General features: G+C 39.8%; 1 protein-coding gene across 1 annotated transcript in view; it reads right to left on the minus strand.

The window, feature by feature from the left end:
- Positions 1–274: 274 nt before the first annotated feature.
- DNAI3 (dynein axonemal intermediate chain 3) overlaps positions 275–26,874 on the minus strand; it is a 61,345-nt gene continuing 34,745 nt past the window's right edge. The window contains exons 16-22 of the mRNA XM_046022185.1: positions 18,551–18,681; positions 14,258–14,321; positions 8,279–8,409; positions 6,054–6,258; positions 4,489–4,580; positions 3,285–3,407; positions 275–415 (exon numbers count right to left, since the gene is read on the minus strand). Of these exons, the coding sequence (XP_045878141.1) occupies positions 275–415; positions 3,285–3,407; positions 4,489–4,580; positions 6,054–6,258; positions 8,279–8,409; positions 14,258–14,321; positions 18,551–18,681 (887 nt within the window). The remainder of the gene's footprint in view (positions 416–3,284; positions 3,408–4,488; positions 4,581–6,053; positions 6,259–8,278; positions 8,410–14,257; positions 14,322–18,550; positions 18,682–26,874) is intronic.

Consider the following 26,874-nt stretch of genomic DNA (forward strand, 5'->3'; position numbering starts at 1 on the left):
ACTGCGGGTGAAGGGATAACTATAGGAAAATGAAATTTTGTTATTGATAAACTTCATATTCAGTAGAAAGTTCAGTACACATTCAATCCAAAAATCAGAACTGATCTTATTGTTATAAATCAAGTTTTAATAGCAGTGAAATAAATATTTATAAGTAAACCTATTTAATGTTTAGTTTGCTAGTTCTTACATAAAAATCCTTACATAAAAAATAATGAATAAAAAGAAAAGAAAGTCCTATAAAGGCCCCAAAACACCCCTGCAGAAAGCTTTTCTACAAGTCCAAGAACGACATTGTCTCTCTCACTTTGATGAAGCCAAGGTTGGTGAGGATGTTCTTTTCCAGTTCTAAGTAACTCTCATAGTCCATTTTCAATTCAGCCTCCAACTGTTCCTTTGACTTCTGATATGTTTTCTAGGGGGAAAAGCCAAATCATCCCAATAATGCACTGATAGTTAGAAATACCAAAGAAAAGAAGGGGCTGTTTTTGAGCAGTTGGCCTAACCACTGCCCTCTGGGAGCATTTTGCAGGAGGGCAGAGGGCAGGAGGGCATCTCTGGCTCTGGGAGGGAGAGGAGCAACTGGCTCTGAAGGGGAATGGCAGAGATAGAGTGGAGAAGTGTGTGCAGATCTCTGCGGCTTGGGAAGCCTCCTGCCGGAGGGGAAGAGGCCAGATGTCCATCCTGGCCAGCAACCCTTCTCTAGCAGGGGTCCTTTGGTCTCTTCATGGAGTTTTGCAGAATTGGGAGGTAGGGAATACGTGGCTCTTTGACACCTCTTTCTCAAAAAGAAAGAAAGAAAGGGAGGAAGAAAGAAAGAAAAAAGGAATCCCTTCTTCTACCTCTTTTAGACTTCCTTTTTTCCCCGTGGTTCTTGTCTCCCTTGTGTAGCCTGGAGTGTAGATAATTGAGTTTACAGAATTCCTTTGAATTCCTCCCACTACTAAGTCCTATTTAGATGGGCTTAGAGATCACACAGAAACTGCTACTTTTTCTAGCTTTGGGTTGCCAGCTGAAATTCTAGTTAGAAAAACTCCCATTTCGTGTGCTGTTAGAGCTGTAATTACTATTATTTTTCAGGGAGTGAGCTGTATCCAGACTTGATATTTGCAAAGAGGTAGGTGTATAGTTTCCTTCTGATGTGGGGTTGATGCATACAGCCTCATCCTTGGCAATTTCAGGACGCTCGTGAAGACCAGCCTTGCTGAATGGTTGTGTGACCTTCTCCTGCCTTCTGTAATCATAATAGTAGATGCTTCCTACCATTTTCTATGTGCCACTTACTGGCTAAGTGCTGGAAATGTTTTAACTCACTTAATCTCCACTACAATCCTCTGAGGTTGTTACAGTTTTTCCCATTTTCATCAGCAGTTGCTCATTGGAAGATATTTCTCACTGATACTAGTTTGTTTTTCCTTGGTGACGCTTTCCATGTTCTAAATGTGACAGAGGAGACATTTTAAATCCATCTGCTTATCCCCAATCTAGTTCCAGAGAAAATGTGAGAAGTGGTAGCTCTAGTTTAAAGAGGGTACCGTGTTGGGGCACCAGGGTGGCTTAGTCAGTTAAGCATCTGCCTTTGGCCCAGGTCATGATCCTGGGGTTCTGGGACTGAGTCCCATGATGGGCTGCCTGCTCAGCGGGTTGTCTGCTTCTCCTTATGCCCCTTCCCCTGCCTGTGCTCTCTCTCACAAATAAAAAAAAAATTAAAAAATCTTAAAAAAAAAAAAAGAGGGTAATATGTCAAATGGAAATGAAGCTACAGGAAGAAATTGGAGATGTTCTGGAAACTCAAGTATGTGATACAATTTCAAGATATGATTATTATATTATTCAAGTGTTTTAAAAGTATTTCAAATGCAAATTATTTTCCACAAGTCTACTGGCTTCCAACTGATGTGGATGATCAGGAACCGTCATTGTGGTGTTTAAACATTCACAGTAATCATGGATAATTGCGGGCATAAAGGAAGGGTGTCAGGTTATCTCCCACCACAGAATTTCAACCAGTGTTTGTGAGTGTACAAAAGAACAGACCAGTTTTTTGAAACAGGGAAAATGATGAAAAGTTAATTGATTGGTATTCTTTGTACCTTGTCACCACTAAATAATGCTTTTGGAGTGAGGCCTTCTGCTTTTATTACACTAATATGTATCTATCAGTAAGTGATAATGTTAACATTAAGAATTCCACGTGCTCATGCCTCACATGAATAACTGTGTTGGAGGAAGTTATATATTTGCCTGTAAGGAATCTATAAATGGGACTAGTGGTGAAATTGCTGGTGACAAAAGGCCTACGTAGGGAATGCGCAAGAGAGAAGTAAAAACGTGGACTGAGGGGACCTCTGCTGAGAGAGAGAGAACAACTGAATTCACAGAATATCCAAAGGCCCCAATCCCAGTGTGCAAGGGAGGGCCGACAGGGTTCATATCAAACAGAGGCTGGCAGACAAGAAGGTGAGGGCCATCAGAACTTTAGGTTCCTTTCTGGTAGAAAGGTGTGTCCTCTACCAAATTCTCCTCTATCTCAAATTTTATATTTCCCTAATATTATACTATAGTAAAGTTCCTATCCATCTGTCTGCATACTGGTTCCCATTTATTGAAAGTCTACTATTTGTCAGGTTACAGAACTGAGAGACTAATCCTAAAAGATAGCTATCAGTATTCCCATTTTAAAGACAAGAACTGAAGCTCAGCAGGGACATGAGCCCTGCTCCAGATCTCATAGTTAGTAGTGGTCAGTGGAGTTGAAATTTGAGCCCATGTGTCTTGACTCTATATTCTACTCTTTTTGCACTACCTGCTTTTCTTCAAAAATAAATTTTTTTAAAGCAATCTCTCCACATACTGTGGAGTTCAAACTCACTTCTCCAAGATCAGGAGTCGGAATCTCTCTGGACTGAGCCATCCAGGTGCCCCATGTACTACCTGTTTTAAGTTATTATTCACCAGATGCTAAAATTCTGTGCAATGAAAGATTCCAAATTTTGAATCATTGTATCTATGAATGATATTCAGATGCCTTTGTATCTAAAGGACTTTGAAGTTATAGAAAAATTCAGAAAGTTAAGTTGGATAGAATCTACTAGGTGTCCAACTGTTGTTGTCACTCACGGTAATCTAGGAAATGAGAGATATGTCCTCTTGACTGTCATGAGAACAAGAGAAGAATGTGGAAAGCCATAATTTTCCCATGCAAACTGTGGAATAAGCCAAATATACATATTTCCACTAGGGTTAGAAGAAGGCAACAGCTTTTGTTTCGAAATTTCACTTACAACTTTTTTCTTCTCAAGTTCCAGCTCCATTTCCTTCTTTTCTTGTTCACGGATTTTCCTGCGTTGCTCTACATATTCCAGATGCTTAACTTCTCTTTCGAAGTAGTGGTTCATGCTTGATACCTGTTAAAATCCCAGGCCTGTGAGAGGGGTGCCCATGTAGAAGCCCCATATTCTTCACAAGACTCTGGAAGAATTCCTGCTCTTTATAATTCCGTGTAATTCACTAGCTGGCTTATGTGCTTTGGGGTACCACTTGCAGGCCCACTACCAGGGGAGCTAGGCTCAATGTGGGGCTACTGTGCTAAGGTGTGGGGCCCTGTAAAATGGAGGATTCCATGAAGGGAGTGGGGTTGGAAGGAGAGAGCAGCAAAAAAAAAAAAATTATAATTTTATAAAAGAAATACTCAAGGATGGCTTTTCCCCTTTTCTTGCTTCTCACTTCTAAGTCTGAGGAAAGTATCATATCATCAACCAGACTTGGAAAACCCAGATGAGAAGATCAGTGTAAACCCTAGAGGGACAGGAAGGGGAGCTGAGTCCTGGAGGACTTTGTGTGTGCACAGAAGAACAGAAGCAGCGAAGTCAGCAGAGACCTGGGCAAAGCAGTCAGGGGATGGAAACCTTTCTGCTAGTCAGTAAGTAGGCTAACGCTAGGACTTGTGGCAGATTGAAATCTGTATATTTAATGTCAGTTGTATATATATTTACATATTTCTATTCACTGATTTTCTTTTTATCACCTTATTATTAACATTACCTGAAACCTGTGGGTGGTGCCCATGGAAAGGCAGAATATTGCCTCCCCCCCACTGACCTACAGTCCACCAAGTTGGGGGAAGATGGGGTGGAGGTGGGCAATGGAAAGAAGTATCTAAATGTCATCTGGGCCTCTGGAGGCGCATCACTGAAATAGGAGTCCCGTGCTTTGGTTACAATCTGAAAATAACATCTTACGAATCCCTAAATCCATTCTCTTCTGACTCTGGGCTTCATTTACTTGCTGGCTGTCTCTCTCAGCGCATTTGTTTTTCTGTGGTTTCAAGCTACTTCACTCATAAAACAGAAATATATTCCTTATTTGGGATTGTAGGATTCTTTTGTTTTCTTACAGAGCAAAAATGCTGTCATTTCTGAACACACTTTTAAAACACGCCTCAGCAATTTCTGGTCACATAAATTCTCAGAGCCAAAAGGTACTGACCTCATTGGTGGAAGGGTGACTTAATGTCCAAGGAATTTCCAATATATGCAGTGTTCCATAATAATCACCTATGGCTATAAATTGCTGCTTAGCTGAAAGATCAAAAAAATGGGGGGGAAACAGAAAGTCACCCTGGAGGTTAGACATGAAATGTGGCTTTTCTTCTTCTCCCAAAAGACCTGCTGTGGTTATGATAATCTTGGCATCTTCATCAGACATTCATGACTGATGATAATATTAACTAATATAAAAAAATCATTTTTTCCAGTTGATGAAATGAAAGCCGAGACCCTGAGCCTTTGTCAGCCACCCTGCCCAGCTCAAATCTTGTCTTCTTGGTGCGCACGTAAGGAGTGTGGTTCCTAGCTGAGGTTGACCATCTGTGTGGCTGCACTGCTGGGCAGATTGGAGAAGAAAGTGGGGATAGCTCAGGGAAAGATTTTCAAAGAAAAATCATGAAGCCAGTTTTCACCAAAGACTCAACAAGGGCTGAAGGATACCGTTATCCAGATGAATTTCACAGACACAGCCAGAACCAGGTTTCTTATAAAAACAGATCACTTCTTTTATCATTGAAAATGGATATAAAACACAAATGTGTTTAAGAATTTTCATTTTCTAGTTTATCATATTTTTTTCTTTTTCTCATTTTCAGAAGTTTTAGTTTAAATTGTTAAATCCCAGACTCATAATCCCTGTATACAAAAGCAATGTTTCATAGCAAAGATGGAAAAACTCACACTTGGTGACCCATAAGTTTAAACGATAGCCAGACTGACACTCTAGAAATTCTGAAGACTGAATTTCTAAACATAATGTTTCTGAGACAAACGGATAGAAAGACAATTTTATTCCTGCATGGCTTTGGAAACAAAGGCTAACTTCTTTTAAAAGAGGCAAATATACTGGGTTTACATAGGAAGTAGTGCTTGGGTAAAATAGAGAAATTGGGATGAATGATATAAATTACTTTTCCAAGGACCATATCCTTGAATTTCTGCTTGCTTTATTATGTTTTTTCCTTATAATTAGTTCAAAAGTTAAAAGTTTCAATTGATAAATGACTCCAGAGAGTCATTTGATCTCATGAAAAGAATTGCTTGACACTGTCCAGGGAAAAGCCACAAAAATGATAAAATATTGAAAATTTGTGACATAATGAAAAATTAAAGATACAAGAATTACTCTATTTGGGAAAGAAGCAGCAAAAGGTACCAAAGATTTAGGGATCGCCCTCTCTGACTTGGAGAAGACAAGAAGGGTGTTTTCACTGTGTAGTTTGTTCAAAATCAGCCTCTTCTTGTCATACTAATTATGCCTCAGAAATAATTGTCGATAAAGAAAATAACGAGAGAAACTCAAGTTGTACCCAAAGTTTGCATGCAAGAAGGAAGGGAAGAGAAAGGATGGGATAGGATGGGCAAAACTTGAGGAAAAAAATATTGGAGACTTTTCTTCAAAATTTCTTAAAAAAAAAAAAGACCAGATGAATGTCAAAATGTGCCTGAGTTACCCGCCCCCCCCCCAATAAAATAACTTAGGTCAGTTAATTAGAATTAACACACCAGAAAAGGTCCAGGGTTTGATGTAGGTGATCATAGTTATGCAGATGCTTTGTGACAGGGCTGGCTCATGAGTTTTCTCCAGAAGGTCCCAGATGTCGATGTATCCATCTTCTCGGCCAACGTAGAAAACTCCAGGCCTTGTCAGGGACCAGTGTCCTGCAGTGTACCTTTTTGGTGCACAGGATGACTGAAGGAGGGGTCCAATCTTTAAATAAATTGTTAAAAGGACACATGAAAACTTTTGTTATTACCTGAGGTGTATTCACAATGATTTCCTTCAAGTACAACTCAGATGGCTATGATCATGGACCAGCACAATATGCCCACTCTGAAGTCTTAATTCTTTTTCTTGTAGGATTTTATTTAACGCCAACTCTTTTCTTTCCTGTGTGTGTGTATGTGTGTGTGTGTTTTATAACCCTTTCCCCCTTATTTTAGTTGCTGAAAAGATCAGACTTTCTAGTTGAGCTGGAGATTGGTAGATGTTAGATAAGTAAAGATTAAAAGGAAATTTTACCCATACTTTCATTTTGCTGTCAGGTGTCTTTTCCCATTGAGATAACTCTAGCAGCCAAGAAAAAAAAGGAAATAAAAAGTCAGTTCCATCTGTGAGCTGGATCCAATGGCTTGTAAATATTGTTTGGAAGAGAGTTTAGACCAGCAAAGCATTACAAGATCAGCTTTTCTTTTCTTTACCATGGGGGTAACTTGCCCTCTTTGGGAGGTGTTTTTTGTTTTCTTTTGTGTGTGTATGTATGCCTTGAATTTATTTTTTTAATTATTTTTTAAATTAACATATAATGTATTATTTGCCCCAGGGGTCTGTCCTGTATGACTTATTTCATACAGGTCTGTGAATTGTCAGGCTTATACACTTCACAAAATGTGCCCTCTTCTTACTGTCATGCCCTGCCCGACAAGCAGGTGTACTCATTTATCTACTTATACCTGCAGAGACTAAACTAAACCATGGAGCTATTTCCTGCCCTCTGAGACATGCATGAGAAACTTCCCTGTGGGGAATGAAGAATATCTCAGATTCATGGACTCCTTATCCTGTTTTTGCACACCTTGCCCAGCTCCTTCCAATTCTGTGGATAACCAGGTTCTTAGTTCCTTAGTAGTCTGCTGACGATCTTGCCTAATTTTATTTTTCTTTGAGAACAAAACTGATACCTATTCACTCTAAAAAAAAAAAATTGGACATACTGAAGTACATTGGTATGAAGTAGAAGTCCTTTTGTGGATGGGCACTTTAAGTAGTTTCCAATTGTTTCAATGGCAAACTTGTACATAAATTCACACAAATATTTATGTAAGTTAGAGTCCCAGAAGTGAAAATGTTAGTTCAAAGTGTGTATATATATATACATATATAGTGATATATATATAAAGTGATAAATATATATATTTATCACTTTATTTAAAGAATTATATATTCTTTATTGAAGAACATATGTATATTTTTATTCATTTTATTCAAAGAATATATATTCATATAAATATTATATATACAAATATACATATTACTTTTATAATATACATATTACTTTTTCAAAGAATATATGACAGCTATGAAATAGATATATATTTCAGATTTTGATAATCTTAAATTGCACACCAAAGGGACCTGTCATGCTGATTTCCCCCCAACCCTTGCTTCACTGGATTTTATCAGTCTTTCCAGTTTTGGGCAGTTTAGCTTCTATTTGCCTGGAACCAGGTCCTCTCCTAATCCTGACTGCCAGAGTCCTGCCGGGGCCTAACTGTGGCCCATGCCTCTCTCTGGTCTCTTGGCAAAGGACCCCTTAGCTTTCTTACTCCCACTTTCTGAAGCTGCAGACATATTCCTGGTGCAGAAGCAAAGGTGACAGACCAAGAGCTTCTCCTTGGGCTTCACAGTAAAACCTATCGTGTATTTTAAGGGGAGGCAAAAACATAAAGCAAATCAACCCCCACAAGACAGATTTTAAAGAAAAGACTGTTAGGTGTTAGAGAGCAAGAGACTTGTAAATACTGTTTCCTTCCCTCAGGGAAGAAAGGCAAATGGTTGTGTTTTCAAAAGGCATACAGTCTGCTGGCAAGCTGGAACCCAAGCCATCTGTTCTAATTTCTCTAAAAAGTGTCCCCAGGGCACTGTTATGTCAGAACAGCCTGTTGTTCCCATTGTCTTCCTCAGTAACAAAGGACCACACACTCACTCCTCCATTTTTCAGGCAACTCACCATAACACCTTCTTTCCAGATGGCCACATTCCATCCCCCAATGGTGAGGATAATGTCCTTGTAAAAAGGTGACCTCTGAACAGTGTGGACAGCTCCATCATGGACAGTGTAGAGGCTCACTGGTTTCTTTGCTGTTGGGATGGAAAAGGTCATTTCATCTTTAATAATAGTGTTTATATTCCTACATGAAGAATGGGCAGAATTCCAGTGGATGGATGGGTCATGATTAATGGGATCCAAGCGTAGACAACAAGAGGTCAGTTGGGGTAAATGAATCTGTCAAGGGACAGCTCTTCCTCTTTTTATGGAAAGTCCAGGGACTTTCCGTCAAGGCTGTTTTTCTAGTTCAAAGGAATACTTCATGTTCTTATTCATTTACTCATTCATTAACTCACTTGGTTGGTCAAAAAATATTTGTGGATTGCCTATAAGGATCTATAGGTACAATAGATGTCTGGGTAAACATTGGTTAATAAATGAACATGATGCTGACCCATGGAGCTTACAGTCTAATGGGAAAGAGAGATACCTGATAAACAATCCAATATCCAATAAACAAATCCCAAAGTACGTAAAAAAACATGTTAAAAGTGTTATGGTAGGAAAAATTACAAGAAAAAGTAACAAGGGATGTCCATAATTTAGATTGAATGGTCAGAAAAGGCTTCTCTGAAGATGAGACATTTAGTTCTAAGTAGCACTTTGATGTGGGAAGATTTTAATGTGGAGAAGTATTCCACACAGGGGGAACAATACAAATCACAGTCCTTGGGGAGAGAAGGGCTTAGTGCCTTTATAAATTTGAGGAAGGCAATAAGACCAAAGTCTGGTAATCCCAGCATAAGACATATGAAACAAATGGGGACCAGGGGGCCCAGACCACACATGGACTTGTAGGAAAGGAGTTTAGATTATATTCTCCACATGAGGTGTTTCAATGAGTCCTTTAGTCCAGAAGACAATCTGACTGATTTCTAAAGATTCTGTGGCTGCTGTGAAGAGAACAAATTAGAGAGAGGTAAAAGGAAAGAGGAGACAATCTAGGAGGTAGTTCTGGTAAGAGAGCATGGTAGCTGGGTTGAAGGTACAATGGACCAAAGTAGATGATCATGAAATATTTGCAAGCTGGAATTGACAAAACTTACAGATGGCTTGAATAGGAAGGTTGAGAATGATAGGTTTCTGGTAGGGCCAGTTGACTCCATGGAATTTCCATTTATTGCAACTGGAGTCAGATTCGAATGTTAAGATCAAGAGTTCTCTTTAGAAAAAAAAAAAAGAGTTCTCTTTAGTCTCTTCTCCAGCCTGTGGGTCCTCCTTTCCCTTAGGCTGTCTACCTCACCATTGTTTGGGTCTCCTCTACCCCAGACCTGGCTGCTCCCTATTCTTTGCTGCCCACGCACACCTCAGAGATGGCCATAAAGAAAATATCTGGCTACCTTATGTCCAAAACATGAACTTACTCTGAATCCCATCATTTTGATAGCTATGAAAAGCTGGATGTTTTTTTCCCTCTCAGAACCCCAATGAGATATTAAGCAGAAAAAAATCCACTCATATGAGGTATCTACAGTAATCACATTCAGAGAGATAGAAAGTAAAAAGTAGTTGCCAGATGCTGAGAATAGACGGGAATAGGGAGCTAGTGTTTAATGGGTGCAGAGTTTCAGTTTTGCAAAATGGAAACAGTCTTGGAGATAGGTTGCATGACAATGTGAATGTACTTTAGTAGTTCAGAATTATACACTTAAAAATGGTTAAGATGGTACATTTCACATTTATGTGTATTTTATCACAATTTAAAAATTTCATATAAAGTAAAAATAAACAAACAATTCAAATGTCGCTTTCTTGGATTAAAAACAAAAAAAAAAGACTAATTTTCCTCCAACCGAACTCCTATCCTGAAGATAGCATAGGAGACTTATGTCTAAGGCCATCTTGAAACAATCTGGAAGATTCCTGGGAAGTCAGGAAAACTGTGGAAACCAGCAGCTTTCTTCTTGTTGCCACTGTTGTTTCTCTTTCTATAATGGCTTTCCCTTTCTATAGTGGAACTTCCCTAGACACCACCTCACTCTGGTGAGCAGGGCCATCCATGAGTCTGGAAGCCCTCTGCAGAGTGTAATGATTACCAGTGATAACAAGATCAACAACCACCAAGATTTATACTTTAACATATTAGATGTTCTCAGCCCATATCTTTTCCTCCCTTATGTCCTTTCAGGGACCTTTAGTTCCATCTAGCAATGGATAGAGCTGTCCTTAAGTTATTAAGTGGAGTAGCAGAGGCCCAAGGCCAAGTTGCTATGAGAAAGTTACAATAAACAAAGAAGTAGTTTCCAGAATCATTATCTAATGGAGGATTCAGTATACTGATGTGATTAAGAGTGCAGATGGCCTAGGTTCAAACCCTGTCGATGCTGGTAGCTACTCCTTAGGGTTGCTGTGAGGATTAAATGAGCTAATCCATGGAAAGTACTTGGAAGAGTGCATGCTGCATGGCATCTGCTGATCTGTGAGCAGAATACATGAAATAATTATGTCAGTTGCTATCATTCAACTCTCATTTCTTGGCTTGTCACATAGATCATCTGGAAATTTTGATTGATTTAGCCTTCTTTATCATATAGATCTCATTTAGGGTACTGTCTTTCAGAAGCTTTTTCCTAGAGGGAGGAAATTCTCCTTCCTGCCTTATTGTTGATAAACACATGGGGTCTCTAGGAAATCAAGAAGGATTGTGTCCCAGTAGTTGCCTCATCTTGACTCAGGTACCCTCCATGGTGTTGATGAAAAACATCAGACCGGTAGCTCTCAAGGAAAACATTGCCAGTTCACGGATGTAATTAGGATAAGCAGTGCACAGTTTAGAGGGTCTAAACATCGACTTTCTCTGAGCTTCAGCCATTTTCCAATGGGAATAACAGTATTGTTTGGCTTTCCATGTTGCAAAATGCTTGACTGATGATTTTAAAGTATTTTAAATTGTTATGAGTATTTCAAAGTATCCTTTTAGTAAGTGGTTATAGCTATTTCCTTTTTTTTTTTTTTGCAATGAACCAAATGTCAAGAAAATAAAAGCAACATTTCTTCTTTTCCAACCTACACCCCATTCGTCACAGAATCCTGGCATGTTGACTGCTAAGTCTCTCTCTTATTTCCTCTACTGTACATCCCTGTCTCCCTGTCACCATGCCTACACTGAGTCCTCCCCATCCCTCATCTAGATTCTTGCAAGTGGTCATCCTACTTCCATTGTAAGTCCCACCAATAAATTAATCCAGCCCCTGCTCTCCTGCCAGAGTGATATTCTGATTATACTGGTGGCACTAGGATAAGGTTCAAAGCTTAGTAAGCACTCAAGACTCTTAGCCATTTGGACCCAATTGTCTTCCAGGCACCCTGGCATCTTCCTGCTCCCCTCTCTATTGCTATACTTTAGTTAGGAGAGCTCCCTGTTTCTTAATCGTCCACTGCTCTTTTGGGTTTCCATGTTTTTGCATTTATTATTCCTTCTATCTGGCATGTCTTTCTCCAATTGGATATTGCAATCTGCCCTTCAACACCAAGCTCAACTGTATCTCTCTTCAGTAGGGCCCTTTCTTAATAACGCAAGAGAGTTGGTCCCTTCCTGGTTTCCTTTGTCACTTTGTGTTTGCTTCTAGCCATAGCGCTGACAATGTAATGTCCTCATTTGTTCATGTGTTAGACTTTTCTAATAGATCACAGAAATCCTTTGGGGAGGATAATATCTTGTTCATCTGTATATCCCTAGTGCCTGGCACAGAATAGATTCTCAATAATGATTTGATGGATGAATGAAAGTAGAAAGAATAAGGGTTGTCTTGGTGGCTCAGTCAGTTAAGCATCCAACACTTGATTTCGGCTCAGGTCATGATCTTGGCCCTTGAGCTACGAGTGGGGCCTGCTTAAGATTCTCTCCCTTTCCTTCTGCCTCTCTCTGCCCCCTGCTCAATCTCTCTTGCTCTCTCTCTCTCTCAAAAAAAAAAAAAAAAAAAAAAGAAAGAAAGAAAGAAAGAAAGAAAAAACAAACATTAGTGAATTTCAATCATAAAGCTCTTGGTTTTTAAGTTTATTGTCATTGGCTATTCTACAAATGGAATAAAATTTAAAGTAACCAGCTAAACCTGTTTGTCAGGGTCTGCCTCAAAAGCAGTTTAGGAAGCTGGCACCATGGTAAGACCCCAAGAACATCTCTGAGACCAGGAAGAACTAGTGTAAGCAAGAAGTGGCATCAGGGTCTCAACTTGTGTCCCAGCGGTACAGTGGAGACAGCTGCTAGGTGCATGCAGTCCATGCACAATTATTACTCATGAATTATCGAATAAACAGACATGTGAATAAGCATAGAAGTAGCTGAATGTAATTCATTATATCCAATATGTAATTTGAGTTCCACTTTAAATCCTGGAATTTAAAATGAGTGGAAAGTAGAAAATCAGTCTCAGTTCTGCAAGCACTTGACCTTACGTTGGGTCACATCTAATTCTCTCTCGATGCCCTCCTCTTAGCAATAACACACATCTAGGTTTCTGGTCAGAGGTTCTATGTCAGAAAACTAGGAGTGCTTTCGTTTCCGGATTAATATGGCTATCCTGGAGGCAATGCCCAGAAAGCACACCTTCCCAGGCCTAAGGCAGACTCCAGTCTGCAGAGCCAGACTCAGTAGATAGAAGTGGAGGGGGTGAGGTTTGAGGCAGATACCAGAGACCCAGCAGCAGTCCCCTGCAGGGTGTATCTCTGACCTCTGACCCCAATCAGTCAATCCCATGCCCGCTTGTCCTAAGATCAGCTCCCCTTCTGCAGACCTAGCCTGGCTGCTCTACCTCATTGCTCCACGGAGTGCTAGCTGTTCTGGCAGTGGCCTCTTCCTCTGCTTACCATCATTCCGCATTGTGAAATGTGGCTCAAATACATTTTCATGCCATGATCAAATCCAAAGCTTGAGAGTAAGCAGCTGTAATCATAGTGAACCTCAGGGCTCCAAGCTTTTCAGGGAGCTTAGCTTATTAGAGAGCCCGAACTCTTTTTTTTTTCTTTTTTATTTGACAGACAGAGATCACAAGTAGTCAGAGAGGCAGGCAGAGAGAGAGAGGAAGGGAAGCAGGCTCCCTGCCTAGCAGAGAGCCCGATGCGGGGCTCGATCCCAGGACCCTGGGATCATGACCTGAGCTGAAGGCAGAGGCTTTAACCCACTGAGCCACTCAGGCGCCCAGAGCCTGAACTCTTGATTCCTGCTCCAGGCCAGGTGTTGTCCCCAGACCTCTGCTCAGCTGCCCAAAGTCTGGACACCAGTCCCAGCTGGAGAGGAGGATCCTGTAGTTACTTCTTCATACTGTTCTGGCATCATTAAGGTCATTGTAAATTTACTTTATAATTTGTATTAATATTTTTCATTTAGCTGAATTACCAAATTGTTGAATTATGAAACACATTTTTTTAAATTTAATTGTTCAAATATCTTAGTCATTTAAGCATCAATAGATCAGTACTCCTCAAATCAGGGGTGGAGGTAGAAAGCAAATCACCAGGTGAATCTTATTGAAAATCCATGTTCCAATATTCAGCAGGTCAAGGTTCTGCATTTCTAACGGGCTCCCAAGTGCTGCTGTTTGAGGCCCTCACTTTGAGTAAGTGCAGAGACAGGAATTTAGTGCCTTCCCTCCCATCAGCAAGGCCAGAGTTACTCAGCACTTTGTAAAAAGGATTAACTTAGGTACACCTGGGTAGCTCAGTCATTTAAGTGTCTGTGGCTCAGGTCATGATCTCAGGGTCCTGGGATCAAGCCCCATGTCAGGCTCCCTCAGGACTCCTTCCTGCTTGGTGGGGGAGTCTGCTTCTCTCTCTCTATGCTCCTCCCCCCTTCTCATTCTCCTTTTTCTCTCTCAAGTAGGTAAAATCTTAAAAAAAAAAAAAAAGAGGAATAACTTACTCAGAGCAGTCACCAAAACTTACTCATCAATCGGCCAGTTTCAGGGTCTCTTTCCATTTTCCAATCTGTGTATATCACTCCACCTTCCTAAAAATATTACAGGTTTCTGATGAGTAAAATGACAGCTTAAGGGACTAAAGACCTCATCTATGTGTACTAAGACTGACTATAACCCAAACAAACACAAAGCAACAGGTTAACTCAGTCAAATGATAACCTGATACAGTGGTGGGGAGGGGGGAGGCAGGGAAGGCTCAAAATGATTGCTTGATTTTATATTGAACAAGAAAATGAATTTGTTGAATTTTTATGTACACATAGTAATGTGGAAAACACAGGCATTTATGGAGATAATCTACGTACACAAGTTCCAGCTGCTGGGTTCCTAAATTTTTTGTTAATAGGAAATTGTCCCAATGGACTAAAAGCTCCAGGAAAGGAACCCATCCTACTTCTTCAGTGATTTGTTCTCAGCACGATACAAAGTCAGTACTTAAAAATATTTGTGGAGTAAGAGAGAAAAGGGGAATGTAAATTGATAATATGGTAGCATTACTTTTAAAGTTGAGAACAGGAAACCAAGTTCCATTTAAGTAACATAACTAATAATATATATTCTCCCTCTCCTTATGGCCATTGTAAGGAGAGCAGAAGGCAGCAGGACCTGATATAAAAAAGGCAGAAGCAGCCACACACAGGGAAAAGACTCAGAACCCGTGAACAGCAGAGGTAGGAGAGGTTTAGAGAAAACATTTGGACCCACGACCCAACTAATAGAGGGAACACAGAGACTCGGAGAGGTTAAATGACTTCTTCAGGGTCACCCAGATGCTGGCTCCTAATTCCAGCGTTTTTCTCTCTGGGTAATAAAAGGAAAACACAGAGCAGGGTGTGTAAAAAGAGGAGTTGGGAGGCCTGGGAGTATGGCTTAGGATGCGTAGGCAAGGGAGAGGCCAAGGGAACACATCTGGCCGGTGCCCACTCATTCACTCATTCACTCATCTGTGCTTTTACTTATGAACACACGGAGCAAATGAGGACTGTGTTTGGTGTTGGAAATTCAGAGTCAGAGGGCAAGCCCTCCCTCCACTCTCCACTCATGCGCCCAGAGTCTTGGAGGGAGCAGACAGACTGGCCTGCATTCAGTGCTTACACCTTGCCTTTGGCGGTGGCACCTCACCCGCCCTTATCACTTAGTGAGCACATGGTGTTTGCCTCCGTGTTAGGAACTATCTGCATGTGACCCAGACTCCACCAGAGTCCCGTGAGAGTCGCTAATATCTCCTGAGTCCCACAACAGATACGTACAACACCAAACAGAACCAAGTCAAAGAGAAGCAGCTTGAACCAGGTTCATAAAGACATGTTGAGTGCCCATCCTATCAGCCGTCGCCTAGCTGAAAAGCTCCCCGACCGTCTCCATCCAGTTACCCTGTACTCAGAATTCTCCTCCTCCTCCCCTGTGCTGACATTCTTGGCCCCACTGCTCATGCCCTCTTCATCTCTGGGTTGGCCCACTTGAAATCACTGCCTGCCTGGCCTGCCCGCCTTCCTGGCTCCACTCCCTCCCGCTTCAGCCCTGCACTAGCCAGTCTAGAACCCAGAGAGGTCTCCCTTATTCTCTGTAACCAAAGGAGATGGATCAGCCATGCCAGGTGTTGGTAGAAGAGCATCCCACTGAACTGTCAGCCCATGGTGGGGGGATTTTGTCTCTGTTCCCTGGGCCAAACAGTGCCTGGCATACAGTACATGCTCGATAAATACCTGTTGAATGATGGATGAAATTAACTCTAAGGAGGGCAAGGGCTCAAATAGCAGGAAAGAGTTTGGGGTAGAAAAAGAATGAGAAAAATCAGAGCAGCAAGAAGGAGAGAGGGAGATTGGGGCAGATAGGGATGGAGAGATAAGAAAGAGCCAAATTATGCAGAATCTTTTAGGCCACAATATGGAGTCTGGATTTTATTCATGTATGACTGATTTGTCACTGAAGAGTTTAAGCACAAGGTGTCATACTTTAATTTCTCTTTTAAGATCTTATGATCATTCATCTTTCTATATCTGTCACATCCCTGCTTTAAAAACTCTGGTGTGATAGAGACAAATAATATATGATTCTACTTACATGAGGTACCTAGAATAGTCAAATTTACAGAGACAGAAGGTAGAATGGTGGTTGCCATGGGCTGAGGGAAGGAGGGAATGGTGAGTTATTGTTTTGATGGGTACAGAACTTCAGTTTGGAATGGTGAAAATGTCCTGGAGATAGATGGCTGGGAGAGTTGCTCAACCACATGGCAGTATCTAATAGCATTGGATTATACACTTCAAATTTGTTAAGAACGTACTTGTTACTTATATTTTTCCAGAATTAAAAAAAAAATGTTAAAAGCCTAAGTTATAAAAAATTAAAAGCCCAAGTTACAAAACAAGTATCTGTTTGGTCAGTGCCTCATTGCTTACCAAATGTATCTCACATTCCCTAACATGGCAGAAAAGGCTCTTTGGTTGGATCCCAATCCAGCATCGAAGGTACAGCGTTCCCTCTTGCACAAATGATTCCACTATCTCCAGGCAAATCCCAGGCTTCCATTTTTCCAAAGTATCGTTCAGGCTGTTACTTCTGCTGGGAATTGTGCTCTGATCTTTCAGATGCCTCCTTGACCTCCAAAGTCCAACCTACTAATAGTCTGCATTCCCCAACCTCCCTGTCTTGTCCCTGTGGCTTCTGGATGGGCATTGGCTGGATAATGCTCTTAATGTCTCTGCTCCTTAATTACGCAGTGAACACCCTGAGGACAGGGGCTGTGCTATTGATTCATGTCTGATCTGGGGTCTGGTGCTGTGCCTGGTGGCCAATATGCTCTTAAGAACTGGTGTAATCAGCTAATCCCTTCATAACGAAAGTGTGAATGCAGAGTGCATTCCAGTGAGAGCAAGCTATGGCATCCTCGTATGGTTGCATGGCTTGGGGGAAAAGCCCTTTATTTTTAGGGAAAAAGATTTATGAGTGAAAGGGCATCTCTGTCTCTATAGGTCTGTAGATAAAGTTCTGAACCTCATTTTCTCATCTGTAAAGTGAAGATTAATCCCTACAAGATTATTAGGATTTTTAAAAAGATTTTATTCATTTATTTGACAAAGAGAAACACAGCAAGAGAGGGAACACAAGCAGAGGGAGTGGGAGAGGGAGAAGCAGGCTTCCAGCTGAGCAGGGAGCCCAGTGCGGGACTAGATCCCAGGACCTTGGGATCATGACCTGAGCTGAAAGCAGATGCCCAATAACTGAGCCACCCAGGTGCCCTAGACTATTAGGATTAAGTGAGATATAATTTGGAACAAACACCTGGCACAGACCTTGCTATACAGAAAATGTCCTATAAGCATAAGCTCCCTTTGGTTATTTCAGTAGGTGCCCCAAAATGGCAGCCATTATCATTATTATAACCAGTTGTTACTTAACTTTTGAATTGAGCGAGATTTGCTACTACCTTTTGCTAACTAACAAAGCAATATATTTTCTTAGTAGATCTCTAATATTTAGCATGGTTTCTTCTATATGGTGTGGGTGTTCAATAAATATTTGCAGGTTGATCAATAAATCATTAGTAAAGAGGGTCATACTGAGTTTTATAGATTTTTTTCACATTCATTAGGAATATTTTAAATTTGAATCTGAATCATCAAGATTAAAAAATCCAATGTAAATGAGTATATTAAAATATGGGAAGGGGTATAAATATTATAAATCTTCATAAAGCAAATATACAGTAGAGGTTGTAATGAAACAGAATAGAAAAGTGGTTGCCAGGGTTGGGGTGGGGATGGGAGAAATAGGAAGAGGCTGGTAAAAGGGTACAGACATTCAGTTGTAAGATTAGTGAGTTCTGAGGACAGAATAGAAAACATGGTGACTACAGTATAACACTGTATAATTGAAATTTGCAAAGAGTGTATAACTTAAATGTTATCACACATGCACACAGATAAATATGTGAGGTGATGGATGTGTGAATTAACTAGATGGGGGAAGTCTTTCACAATGCACACGTGCATGAAATCACCATGATGTACACTTTAAATATCTTACAATTTTATATGTCAAATATGTCTCAATAAAGCTGAAATTAAGAACATATATATAATGAAGACTCTCTCCATATATATGTATATATGTTTGTTGGTTTTTATGTTTGTTTGTTTGTTTTCCCATGGGTGATACAAACTAGATATTATATGTATATATATACATATGTATACACATATATAAGAAGACTGTATATATAATGTACATATAAAACAGCAATATTCTAACTCACCTCTGTTCCCGCAAAGAACTTTGTGCAGAAGTCCTCTATTGGCTTGAGGTAATTGGCCAACCCCGCTTCCAGATTGTGGTATGGGTTCATCTCTCCTGCATTCACTGCTTTGCTCTGGGTTAGTATTTTGTCTTTCAGAGGGGTATGAATAGAAGAAACACATATTTACAGTGAAAGACCTTTTAAAATATGGTTAGTTTATTTTTTCTGTCCCTTGCTATACACATCTGCTCCATTCCCTCCCCAGTGTGGTAGGCATAAGTATAAACATCTTTAGACTTTGAATTTAGCAGTAGAACACTGGCTTTCAAACCAAAGCATATGCAATAACACTTGCATGTAAAATTGATCAAAACCTGCCTTGCTGTGATTAAAGCGTTCCCTGGTGGGAAGGGGGAGAACCCTCTACCTACTTTCAGGGGCTCCAAAAAGGTCCATGGCACACAGTTAAAAAACCAGTTCTCCATTATTTATATCATTTCAGAATTATGGACAGTAAAAATTGGACATGAAATATATCCTCTGGATTACATTACTCTTGATAGTCTCAGTAAGATTCTCAAATTAGAAACTTGTGTCATTTTTATTCAGTTGGCATATGATATGCAAATTTTTCAAATAATTCAAGATTAGCCTTTTAAGTGTCAAAAATGATCTAACTTCTAAAAAAAATAAATCCATCTAAAATGTATTACTTGTTTTTCATAAGCACAGCACATGCATGGAATATAATTTAAAGTTTTCTGATTAGCCCAGGTTTATTCCTTAAGAACACCAGTGACTGTATGATATACTGTAGCTATAACTATCCACGCAGACAGAGCATAGTTCATCTGGTAGCTACAATTCAAACACCATCTGGAAATTCTTTTGTTTTTAAAAGTATCTGATGTCATCCTGTTTTGAAACAAAAGTCTTTTTATGAGCTAAAATTAATCAATGTTATTTACTGAAGCTTTGGAAAATAGTGAAAAGCGCGAGGAAAATAACAAAAATCATTCTTTATCATATTTCTCAGAGGTAACTACTATTAAAATATTTCCCTATAATTACATTTCTGTGTGCGTATATGTGTGTGTATATAGTGAATATATAAAGATTTCTTTTTAATTGAGTCTTATAGCTTTGCATCCTGCTTTTCTGTTCTCTTAAAGATATTATCTTGGGCATATTCCCAGGTCACTTATTAGTTTTAAAAAAATGTGATATTAAATTTCTGGGAACCCTACTCACCACATTTCAATATTTCATCATCTAGGTTATATCATCCATGGGAAAACAAACAAACAAATGTAAAAACCAACAAACAAATATATAAATGAAAACTAAAATAGAAAAAAAACCTCAGGTCTACTAAAAATATACATTCCATTTTTTAAAAATATAGCATAGTTATGGACAAAAGTAAAAAAACAATTATGAGTTGCACCTGGGTGTTTCAGTAAGTTAAGTTTCTGCTATTGGTTCATGTCGTGATCCCAGGGTCTTGGGGTTGAGCCCCTCATTGGGCTTCCTGCTCAGCAGTGAGCCTGCTTCTCCCTCTCTCTCTGCCTGCTGCTCACCCTGCTTGAACTCTCACTCTCTCTCTCTCTCAGATAGTTAGATAAACTCTCAAAAAAAAAAAACCAATTATGACTTTGTTGGTACAATCAACCAGCACTTCCTTTATTAGGGACCTTTGCTTTGGGCCTGTAGATCCTTTCCCAATAAATAAGATATCAAAAACAAGTATTGAAATAAGTCAAACATGAAACCAGACGTTTAAATAGCTGTATTACAAAGTGTCAATCAACATTTCAAAAAATAACTAGGTACATTTAATCACGTTGTTCCTTTCTTTTTTTTTTAAGATTTTATTTATTCATTTGAGAGAGAGAGAGAGACAGAGAGACAGAGCACAAGCAGGGGAGAAGAGGAAGATACAGACTCCCAAGACCTGCAGATCATGACCTGAGCTGAAGGCAGAGCCTTAACCATCTGAGCCACCCAGGCATTCCAATATTGTTCTTACAAAATGATATTATTTATGTCAAATTCTTCACGCTCATTTCAGTGTGTTTTTCTCTTTTTAAATGATATACATTAATATATTAGTATCAGTAGAGTATATCATAGTAGAGTAGAACATGCATATAATTTGTAAATAAATACATGCTCGTTGGGAATATGTGTTAAAAATTTTCTGTTTCCTGAGGGGTGCAAGATGGAAGAGTTTGGGGGTGCCTGGGTGGCTCAGTGGGTTAAAGCTTCTGCCTTCGGCTCAGGCCATGATCTCAGGGTCCTGGGATGAAGCCCCGCATCGGGCTCTCTGCTCAGCAGGGGCCTGCTCCCCCCACCCCCCCGCCTGCCTCTCTGCCTGCCTCTCTGCCTACTTGTGATCTCTGTCAAATAAATAAAATCTTTGGGAAAAAAAAAAGATGGAAGAGTTTGGAGCCCTCTGGTCTAACAACAGGAACCAAGAGCCTGATCCAGGGGTCAGTACAGGTGATGCAAAGGAAGAGGCAAATGTGAGATGTGCCGTAAAGGAAGACCTAGTTATCCTAAGAGAGAGACTGTATGTAGGGACCTGAGGAGAGAGACAGGGATGACTCAAGTTCTGTTCTGGTCACACTGACATTGAGGGACTAGACTGGGTTCAAATCCAGGAGATAGCAAGAGGCGAGGTGGAGGATTCTCAACAGAGTAAGAGGGGACTGAGTTACCAAAAGAGGTGAACAATGAGGAAAGCACACTGCTGAAGTTGAGAGTCTGAGGGACATTCATGATGAGAAGGCAGCAGGGAAAGAAGACTGAGGAGAGAAACTGAGTAAGTATCAGGAAAACCAAAAAAACCAAGGCACGGGCTCCGAGAAAAGGGGCTTAGTTGATAGTGTTTATTGCGGTGGAGTTAAAGAGAATGAGGCCAAAGAAATATGGGATCATCTGTGAGTGAACTGTGTTTATTCAGACTTGACAGGAATATCCTACATCATCCTCATAGCATCCATCCATGGATTTCCACCGCCAGGACCTGGGATACTAACAGCAGCTAACATTTACTAAATGCTTACTATGTGACTACGTGCCATGTCCTCAACTGTGTGCTGGCTGTGCGCCGGTTCACGCAGTCCTCACAGTAACTCCTGAGGGGGTTAAGCACTAATTCTCCTTCAAGGATGACAAAGAGCTCTTCTTAGAGCTATGTATTAACTCATTTTATCTTTACACTACTCCATGAGGTATTACCTTCACTATTTACTTCCCTTATCTTCACATCTCTCTTCTCAAACAGCTTTATTAAAAAAGGAAGGTTTATGGTGGCTTTGGAATTTAAACCCAAACTCCAGAATCCACATTTAACTACTATGCCACAGTGTTCAGAAGAATATGACGGAGGATCTGAAAGCAATTCCAAATAGGAATTCCGAAAACATTTAGAGAAAGGTCTTCTGTAACAGAATAAACAAAAAGAACATGTGAAAGTGAGCGCTCAGAAGGGCATGGACTTCTGCAGATCTAACATGGCAGGTGAGAGCCATGTGGCCGGCAGCCACTAGGTGGCAACATAGCACCGGACAGTGAGCCGACCCGGGTCATGATGGTGGGAGAGCGTGAATTTGGGATTCTTGGTGGAAGGCTGAAGGAGAACCAATGTAGGGTCAATAAACAAAATGTGCTCAACAAACATATCAGTGTATTCTAGGCAACAGGTTCAAGTCTGGTCAGAGTAGGTGCATAGCTGGCAATGTGTCCTAAGGGGATTCAAAATACCATAATGAGATTTCAAATAAAGTTCGGAGAGCTGGCCATTTGCGGGAGGCAGGCCATGACTGCAGTAACTGCCTTTAGTGATCAGAGGTATGTGTTAGCAAGATACACTGAGATTACCAAGTGAAATTTAATTTTCTCCAGGACTTGTGGGATTGCCTGCAGCGTGAACTTCTGAACACACATAAAGGGACATAGCCAACCACAGCCTCAGCTGAGAGTCTAAAAAATTATCTGTCCATTTCCTTTATGAACCGATTTAGCCAGTATACCTTCCTCTGAGAAATATCCACAAAATGACTTCATCTGGAAAGAGAACATTCGTTTTATGGGGAGTATTCCTGTTTGATGACATTCATGCTTCATTTTAGATAGGTCCTTCCTTAAGTGGATATAGATATGTATCTATCACACCAGAAGGTAAGCTCCACAGAAGCAGAGAATTATCTTTCCACAGCTATATCTTCAGAGCCTAGCACTTTGCAAGGGTTAATACATGTCTTGAATAAATGCAGATATAAGTATAGAGATAACAGTGTAAAAATTGTTCTTCAAAAAATTCAGCGATAACAATTCCTAAATCACAACCAAGTGGAGTTTCTCCCAGGAATCCAGAACTAGTTTAATATTCAGATATTAATCAAAGTAATTTTCCATATTAATAAGTTTAAAAAGGAAAAAAAGCATATGATCATCTCCCAAAATGCGGAAAAATCTTTTGACAAAATCCAACATTAATTGGTATTACAGAAGGGAAATTCTTCAGCGTGATAAAGGAATCTAGAAAAACCCTACAGCTAACATCGTACTTAACAGGGGAAGACTAAATGCTTTCTCCCTAAGATCTGGCATAAAACAAGAATGCTCTCTAACCACTTTGCCTCCTGAGATTTCTAGCCAGTGTAATCAGTTAAGAAAGAAGTCATACAGATCAGAAGAGAAGTAAAGCTGTCCTTATTTACAGATGACATTATCATCTACATAGAGAGCCCAAATAAATCTACAAATAAGCTACTATAACTAATGTGATTTTAGGAAGATTGTAGGATACAAAATCAAGACTCAGAAATCAATTGGATTTTTTTACACCGGTAATGAACAATCAGAAATTAAAAATTTGAAAGTACCATTTACTAGAGTGCCAAAAAAATGTGAAAGACTTAGAGACAAATCTGCCAAAAGAAGTGAAAGACGTTTACACTCAAAACTATAAAACATCACTGAGAAACTAAAGACCTAAGTAGATGGGGAGCTATACCGTACTAATGACTCGAAAGACTCTATTGTGCAGACACCAAATTCTTGTAACATTGATCTTGTAACACTGATTTGCCAATCAAAATCAAAGCTGGTTTATGCAAGACAAAAAATACAAAATTCCCTCCTCTGCCTTCGGCTCAGGTCATGGTCCCAGGGTCCTGGGATCGAGCCCCACATTGGGCTCTCTGCTCTGCAGGGAGCCTGCTTCCTCCTCTCTCTCTGCCTGCCTCTCTGCCTAGTTGTGATTTCTCTCTGTCAAATAAATAAAAAATTTAAAAAAAAAAGATACAAAATTCCCATGGGAAAGCAAGAAACCTAGGTTGGTCAAAAACTACTTTGAAAAAGAAAAAAAGTTGAAGGACTAGCACTAATTTCAAGACTAATTATAAAGTTACAGTAACCAAGACAGTGTGCTATTGGTGTAAAGATAAACCGAGATCAACAGAACAAAACAGAGAGTTCAGAAATGGACTCTCACATATTTGGACAAGTGATTTTTGACAAAGGTGCAAAAGCAATCCAGTGGAAAAAGGATGTGTTTTCAACCACTGGTGCTGGAACACCACACACAAATCAACTCTGATCCATAATTTGTGCATAGAAAAAAATCATCTCAATGAAGATCATAGTTATAAAACTATAAAAGTCCTAGGAAAAAATCCCAACCTTCAGTCAATATTCAAAACCGGAATCATGACCCTCAAAAGAACAAACCAATGAACTGGACTTCCTCAAAATTAAAAACTTCTGCTTCTCAAAAGACAGTGTTAGGAGAAGGACACTTAATATATTTTTTAAAGATTTTATTTACTTAGTTGACAGAGAGATGGAGAGGGAGCACAAGTAGGCAGAGGGGTAGGGAGAAGCAGGCTCCCCACTGAGCAGGGAGCCCAATGAGGGGCTTGACCCCAGGACCCTGGGATCATGACCTGAGCTGAAGGCAGATGCTTAACCCACTGAGCTACCCAGGCACCCGACATTTAATATTTTAATAGAGTGTAAGTCACAGACTGGGAGAAAATATTTGCAAATCATATATCTGATAAAGGACTAGTATGCCATATTTGAAGAGCTCTGAAAACTCAACAATAAGAAAACAAACAGCACAACTGAAAAAGGGGTAAAAGATATGGACACTTCACCAAAAAAGATATATATATGAGTGGCAAAAAAAAAAGTACATGCGGGTGCCTGGGTGGCTCAGTGGGTTAAGCCGCTGCCTTCGGCTCAGGTCATGATCTCAGGGTCCTGGGATCGAGTCCCACATCGGGCTCTCTGCTCAGCGGGGAGCCTGCTTCCCTCTCTCTCTCTCTGCCTGCCTCTCTATCTACTTGTGATCTCTCTCTGTCAAATAAATAAAATCTTTAAAAAAAAATACATGCAAATACACTCAACATCTTTAGTCATTGGGTAAATGTAAATAAGATATCATTACACCCGTTTTAGAATAGTTCGGTTAAAAAGACTAGCCATACCAGCTATGGAACTCTCCTGCACTGCTTGGTGGAATGTAAAATGGTATAACTGCTTTGTAAAACACTTTGGCAGTTTCTTAAAAAGTTAAACATACACCTGCCATATGATTTAATCATCCCATTCCTAGGTATTTACCCAGGTAAATAAGAGCACATGTCCATACAAAGACATGTATATGTATATGTACATGTACATGTATATGTCTATGCATATGTATACGTAATAGCCTTGTGTTGAAAACATTCCGTTTTATTGTATGTCAATTATACCTCAATAAACATGTTGAAAGTGAACAAGGGGGAAAAAACACTTTTCAAAGATATAGTGATATCCTTACTATAAACCAGATCAAAGCAGTAAGATCCTTGTGATCATCTTTTTTCATTAATTTGAAAAGTAAGAGTAGAGCATCTAATGAGTTACTCTTTTTTTTAAGACTTGATTTATTTGAGAGAGAGAGAGAGAGAGAGAGAGCAGGAGGGGTGGGGGAGGGAGGAGGAGGGGGAGACACAGGTTCCCGGGTGAGCAGGGAGCCCAACGTGGGCTCAGCCTCAGGACTCTGAGCCAAAGGTCGCAGCTCAACAAACTGAACCACCCAGGAGCCCCTAATGAGTTACTCTTTACAAGTTACAATAACCTCACAGTCTTGGGTTTCCTTAATCGTAAAATGGTAATGAAAATTCCCAGTTTGCAGGATTGTCATGATCATTAGAATCTGTTTTACACACCATTGCACCCCCAGGGTCTAGCATAAAATAAGCACTTTATAAATACCTGGTAAATGGATGAAAGCAGGTGCAGTGTTAGCACAGAACCTAACTCATGGCTGGAAGTGAATAAATTGTAACTGACAGTTGAATACAGAGAAGTGGAGGAGAGCACTCACCTTCCATTCTTTCTGGAATGAAGCAGGCCCAGATACATAAAAAAACATGCAATGTTTTAAAATTGCTTAGAAAAGGTCTATAAACATTTAGTGATTTTTTTTTGTTTGTTTGTTTGGTTTTTTTTTGTTTTTTAGCATGAGGTCTTGGGTTGTAGCTTCAAAGTGAGTTTTGCCCAAGCAGGGCATTATATACATATTGTGTTTTTTCCGAGATATTCTGTCATTTAACTGAACATTCAACAATTTATAAATGGAAATCCATTTGACAAGGCAAATATTTGGAAAATACTTCAGTTTCTAGTGATTCTTCTACAGTTTCACTGTGCATTGCTCTCAGGGTGGGATATTCATGCACACCTTTATTTTAATAGTTTTGACATTTGTATGTGTACCCTTCAATTACTTCAACAAAGGTGTAAGGTTGAGTTGAGATAGATTTAAAATGCAATTGTTATTTCTCTATTTTATCATGGTGCTGTACAAATATTAATTTTTCTATTATAGTCTGACTAGGAATGGTAATTATTTCTTATACTTCATAACTCACTTTGTTAGACTCAAGATATGTTCTGTTCTATAGAATTATTCTTTGAGCACATATGTACTTATAAACACAGCTTTGTAAACTTTTTAATGTAATAAATTCTCAAAAATATACTCGATATTTATAAGACTCAACTAAACTGAATTCTATCATCAAATCTTTGCATGTGTGTATAGGCAGTTTTAATGTGTTGGCTATAGTATTGTGTGTGTGTGTGTGTGTGTGTGTGTGTGTGTGTTTTGAGAGTGAGTGATGGGGAAGGGGAGAGAGAGAATCTTAAGCAGACTCCAACATCCAGTGCAGAGCCTGAGGCAGGGCTCCATCTCACAACTCTGAGATCATGACCTGAGCCTAAATCAAGAGATGGACACTTAACCCAACCGAGGCACCCTGGTACCCCTATAGTTATTA

The sequence above is a fragment of the Meles meles genome, chromosome 1 (genome assembly GCF_922984935.1).
Source record: "Meles meles chromosome 1, mMelMel3.1 paternal haplotype, whole genome shotgun sequence".
Lineage (NCBI taxonomy): Eukaryota > Metazoa > Chordata > Mammalia > Carnivora > Mustelidae > Meles > Meles meles.